The sequence below is a fragment of the Xiphophorus hellerii genome, chromosome 9, assembly GCF_003331165.1.
Source record: "Xiphophorus hellerii strain 12219 chromosome 9, Xiphophorus_hellerii-4.1, whole genome shotgun sequence".
Classification (NCBI taxonomy): Eukaryota; Metazoa; Chordata; class Actinopteri; order Cyprinodontiformes; family Poeciliidae; genus Xiphophorus; species Xiphophorus hellerii.
In genome coordinates this window covers 28,587,786-28,593,785 of record NC_045680.1, presented here as the reverse complement: position 1 = coordinate 28,593,785, position 6,000 = coordinate 28,587,786, and the positions used below count along the sequence as shown (strand labels likewise).

Genomic DNA, 6,000 nt, shown 5'->3' with positions numbered 1-6,000 from the left:
ATTAAATGCGCCACTTCAGCCAAAGTTTGGAATACATTTTTGAACCAGATGTGCTCTAAAGAGTCTTGTCCATAACTCTTCAAAGTGCTGTCAGCTCCCAGTCAGCAAGATTCATTTTGTTCAGTGTACATATCAGAGATGATATTAGTTTTTTTTCTTTTTTATTGTTTTTGTAGTCACCTCAGTGACTCTGTGCTTAAAGTTGAAATGCCTATAGAGTATTACCATAACTTCACTTTGCCTCTGGCATACACAGTTTATCTCTGCATATTTGTCTTACAAATATGCTTCTGTCCAGAGTTTTTAGATCTTTTGTCTGTGTAAAATACAGATTTGTAAAAATGTCTGCCTTGTTTCTCTACTTCCAGATGAATTCTAATAAGACCTGTGCTACTGAAAACGGAACAAACATTATATCATGTGATACATCTACCTGGAGATTTGGTACTTATTACACATTTTTGTTTACAATTATCAAGTAAACAGCAGCTTTAAATATTAAAAGTCCCTTGTTGGGTGGAGGATACATTTTTTGTGCATATGATCACTGGTTAATAAAGCTGCAAAAGTATACAAAGCATGTCTAAACAGCCCAGACTGTGATGAAGGGCTGTGTTTTGAACCGCCCTGGTATGTCAGCAGACTAAGCTATGAACAGAGGTACATTGATTATTAAAGGCCATGTGCTCTTCTCCTAACTTTCTCCACCCCATCAGTACACAACCTATCAATGTTTCAGACAAATACAGTGAAGTCAGGAGAATTATGTCTTTATTCTCAATGACAAAAGCTGTTTTGTTCACTGCCCACAGAACTTTGAGCTTTGGGTTGTCAGAAACCAGTATGGTTTTACCACTTTGGTCTTAAGGCTTTTTCTCTACTTGGTTTTGTTCTACTTGTCTTTCTATATATCATATTAACTCCAGTAAAAGGGGATAAGTTCAGAAAGGGCAGCCCAAAAATAATTACATTTAATACAAAACTGTTAGGAACTGGGATTGTTTGAGTTTGATTTAGGATTTTATCATTTTTGGTGTTACTTAATTTTTTCTATTAGTTCTGCCTCATTTCCACTTCAGTTCTTCCTTGGTGATCCTTATGTTTATTTTTTTTCTAGTTATTCTCTGTTACTCTAGTTTAATTATGTTTCTTTAGTCGTCTTTAGTGTTAGATTTATTTCCTGTTCCCCTGTGTACTCCCTCACCCTCTTGCCACGTTTTCTCTCCTTCTCCTCATTTTGTCTCCTGTTCCCTTCCCTCACACCTGCACCCTGTTAGCTCATCAGCCTAGGTATTTTGTATAGCATTCAACCTCCTTAGTAATTAAGTCTTTCATCTTCAGTTACTACTTGTCGGTTGTCATTTCCTGTCACTTTCCCGTTTTCTCCATGTGTCTCCTTCTAGTTTCTTTCCCCAGAATTTATGGTTTTGCTGTAACTCCATTGATCTTTGTAAGTTTTTGTTTTCTCATTTTTTCATTAAAACCTTCAAAATGATCCATGTTACCAGCTCCTTCCTACATTTGGGTCTGTCCTTCAACACACAAATCCGTATAAAGACCTGATCTGATTTCCGGTTTTCATCTTATTTGACAAAAAAGCACCAGAAGACTACAGACAAGACTCTGTGTCTTTAATAAAGCTTGAATTGAATTGAGGCACAAGTTGGAGCGATGTCACAAAAAAACCCTCTCATGATCTTTCCTACATCTGAGGTTGTATGTTTAGACTCAAGTATTTATAATAGGGCATGATGAATAGCTTCATCTACCATAGAAGACATTCTTCCATTCAGCAAACTCATCTCATTGAATCAGACCAGAAGTGTTGACCTATTTTTATGCTTTCCCAATACTTGATTTATTGTACCCACAGTCTGAGATCTCTCCTTTCTGAGCTGATGCTGGATTCTATCTGGGGACGATTTAAAACAGTGTGAAAAATATTTTGTTGTCATCAGTAATAAGTGCTGTTTTTGATTTTTTTTCAGTTTACTTGTTTGATAACTTGTCTTCAAGCCCTCCATACTGAACATGAACTATGACTAATTAAACTAATCCATGCAACTGTTATTGCTTACCATTTATGTGATCAGTGTCTTTTGTTTCAGATGAAATCATGCAACAGGAGATCAGGCCCCTGCTGGCTGTGGACATCATAGAGCAGCTTCATCGGCAGTTTGCCTTACTTTCAGGTAGATCATTAACCCTCTCTGTCCCATTCTGATATGGTGTGCAATACCATAAGGGAAGTAACTTATTTATGGTCTTAGTGAAGTAAATGTTGCCACCAATCAATCTAGGAAAAGGTATAAGGCTATTAGTAAGACAATTAGAAATACATTTCTCTAATTTAAGAAATGATAACATTCAAGACCTCTTGTAATATTTCCAGGTGTGGAAAATCTGCAAATTCTGCTGGCCAAGCTAATGCTAGGAGAAAATGACAAAAACCTGAAAACTAGACCTTTGTAAGCTTGTTGAACTGGGTTTTCTTGTAGAAAATACAGAATGAGGTATAAGAGTGAGAATTCAGGACTTATGTGAGTAAACTCCTTTGAGAAGCCATTCTGGCTATAGATTAAACTGCGTGCACACTTATTTTTAAACTTTATTTATAGATTTTAAATTTTAACATATACTAAAGACAGGGACACAACCATCACAAAGAAAAAAAAACATTGTAATTGTTCAAATGAACAGAGACGTTTTTTAGAGGTGTAATTCCACCACAAATCCATTCCTTAAAAACCACGTCTGTAAATGACATGGCATGATTGTGCCAGCTGGGGACATGCACCAAAGCATTAAGAAGTTTGCAAAACTATTTTTACTGAACTAAATAAGGTCAGGTGTTCTCCTTTATGGGAGGACAGAGGTCTGGAAGCGTAAGAGAGACCCCTGTTGCTAAGTCTTTGCTCAGTGGGCAGCCATGAGGGCAAGCTGCAGAAGAGCTTTTAGCATGACTCAACTGTCAATACACCATTACCCTCATGTTAGCCGCCCAGTAACAGGGCTAGAAACAAGGGAGATTTAATGCTTCCTGTTCCTTTGATTTCTGTACATAATGTTCAGATATTCAATTCACTTTATATCTCCAAATGAATGGAATTATAATGGAATCCATCAGTTATATTATTATATAACTTATACTGTATATAACTATATATATAAAACTAACATTATATATAACTATAATGGAATCCAACTTATAAGTTTTTTTTGTTTGACGTGATTTTTTTTTGCTTGAATAACACTCTTTTTGACTTTTTTTTGCTTGAATAATTGTGAAACAAATTTAACTCCATAGACACGGTGCGCTAAATAATAAAACATAAATTAACAAAGCTTCGAGGCAGGTAAATTTTCCTCGAGGAATTTTAATTATCGAGGTACTCGAATCATTCGAGGAATCGTTTCAGCCTTAGTAGGTACCTATGAAGAATCAGAACAAGAAGTACCATAAAAATAAAACTAGAAGAATTTTTATTTTTCAGGAAATTACAAACACAAAACACTATGTCTGCCCCAACAATCACTGCACCAAGACACCAAAACAAATATCTTTATTGTCAGATCAGTCCATAAAATAAAAGAAAACACAACCTTAGCTGTGTTTTACCAACTTTGTTGTGATTTGTACTTTGAGTACAAATCACGACATATTAAATTGTGTTCAATAGACCATCCATGGGTTTGATACAAAGGTTATTGTGACATATCGGCATACACTAGACTAGGAGGGAGACGGGGTAACTAGTATTTTAACATATTTAAGCACTTTTACTAGACTTCTTTTAGTGGGAATGTATTTATTTATTATATTCTTGTATCTTTTATGGATGTCTCCAGATGTACGATTTTAATGTTGTGTGGATGTGAATTAATGTGTGAGCAACAGATAACCTTAATTTCCCTTTGGGATTAATAAAGTTTAACCTAACCTAACCTAACCTAACTACTGTGTTCTAATATTTTTTTAAGCATGATTTATTTGAATGACCGGGACGGTATAGTTTTAGTGTAACAGCAGATGTCACTAGTGAGCAATGAATGAAGCAACAATAAATGAACCTTTGGGTAATGAAGCAATGAGCTGGGAAGCCTCATTGCTTCACGAGGCTTCATTTGGCCATTACTAACTGCTAGGAACAAACATCAATTCTCCCTTCCTACACATTTCTCAAAAAAATATCAACAAGTGATTTTGCAATAAAGATGAAATTCCGGGTCTATTTTCCTTCTTTAAGACAGCAGAAAATCAGTAGTCACATGATCATGTCACAGGAAACTGCAGAAAACTACTTCTTTCCGTTTAGCTTTTTTATCTGTAACAAGCCTGCAAAGTGAAGGTAAGGTAAGATAGGTAGGTAAGATAATTATATTTATATAGAACATTTTCAGCAACAATGCAATTCAAGGGGCTTTTAAGTGCTCCATCTTTACACACAGTGCCCTCTGGTGGCCACCATGAAACCATACTTTTTCACTTGGCTACATAAGCAATAAGCAGAAGAATCACTAATCTAAAGAAACAAATCCATAATAAATAAACTGACACAAAAGAAAAACCAAAATGATAAGATATAAGAAAATAAATAATAGGGAAATGATCAAAACGGAATCATAAATCAAACTAAAAGTTCAAATAGCTATGGATTAAAGCAGACTTTTTATTAGGTCCTTAATTTTAAAAGAAAATAAATCAGCTGTATGAATATTCTAGATTGAGTAAATGTAATTTTAGATTAGTACTTTGCATTTTTGTTTCAGGTCAAATAAGATGACTTCTAACGTTTTCTTCTTAGAGACATAATAAACAGCAGTGAGTCCAGAGCTCCTGGTTGTAAATGCTCCTCTACAGCTAATAATTTGTCTTCCAGGTGGAAGTGTGTACAACATGGTAGCTCTACACTCCATTACATACATTTCATGTGTTTCATAATTCAGCTTCCCCAGCTTTTGATGTCCAACTGAATTTGGTAGGCCACCATGCCACTATAATTTTAAGTCTGGTCAGGAATCTAAGTTCTTCCACATCCCTAATTAGTCTAGGCACCCTCAGAGTTTCCAGATGTGCTGTTAGAACTGGCACAGCTGTGTTTGTGGTTCTGCCAGAATGCCTCTTGTTCCTTCAGTTTTCTCACAACAGCTAAATACAATGTTTTGCAAAAGTTCCTTGCTCAGCATCTATTTTGTTCAGAAAGTGTCGTTGATGTGTTTTCACTATAAGCTTTACAGCAGCTTAATGGGATGCTTAGATTCACAAGTTGGATATGTCTTTGATGTTATACAGTCATATTCAAAAGAATAGGGTATGTGTTCTGATGAGGCTCATTTGTCAGGTTAAAAGTACCTTTTGAAACTAACATCCTAATAGCAGATATAGTTCATTACATCTACTAATACAGAGAATAGAAATTACATGTGATTACCTGACATCAAAACATTAACAGAGCTGCTTTTCAGGGAAACCTTATGCACTACTTCTAAAGTGAGTCCACCTGACTCACACTTTCCATTCGTCTTGCAACGTGTCAGTTTAGAGTTCCACCCTCTTTCACTGGAAATGCAAGTTTTAAAGTGACAAATTGAAGTGAGATGTCTGCACTTCCTAGTTTTTAAGCTAAAATTGATCCATAATATATTTGCACAGTCAGTGTTTGTTACGTAGCATTTGAATTAGTTACAATTTGGAGTATGAAAGAAGAAATTTAAATAGTGTATTATAAATGTAGCCACCAATATTAAGGTCACAGACTAACATTTAATTGGACAGTTATTTTTCTTTGATTTGACTTCAAACATTCAAATGATCACTGATCACAATCTTTCAAGATATTTTTCAGACCACATTCATAGACGATGGTTCCTCACTATCCTTCCAGTCTTTAATCATACATTGGACAGTTCTCAACCTAAGTTTAGTTGTTTCTGTATCTCCTTAAATGTTTCCTCTGCTTGATGCCAATGATTCCTTCTTAAACAGACACACATCCTCTC

The 6,000-nt window shown here is 35.3% G+C and overlaps 1 protein-coding gene across 3 annotated transcripts in view; it reads left to right on the top strand.

Annotated features, from left to right (window-relative positions):
• Positions 1-326: 326 nt before the first annotated feature.
• mcf2l2 (MCF.2 cell line derived transforming sequence-like 2) overlaps positions 327-6,000 on the top strand; it is a 110,776-nt gene continuing 105,102 nt past the window's right edge. For all 3 annotated transcript variants that reach the window (XM_032572508.1, XM_032572507.1, XM_032572506.1), the window contains exons 1-2: positions 327-444; positions 2,109-2,192. In XM_032572508.1, the coding sequence (XP_032428399.1) occupies positions 342-444; positions 2,109-2,192 (187 nt within the window). In that variant the 5' untranslated portion in view covers positions 327-341. The remainder of the gene's footprint in view (positions 445-2,108; positions 2,193-6,000) is intronic.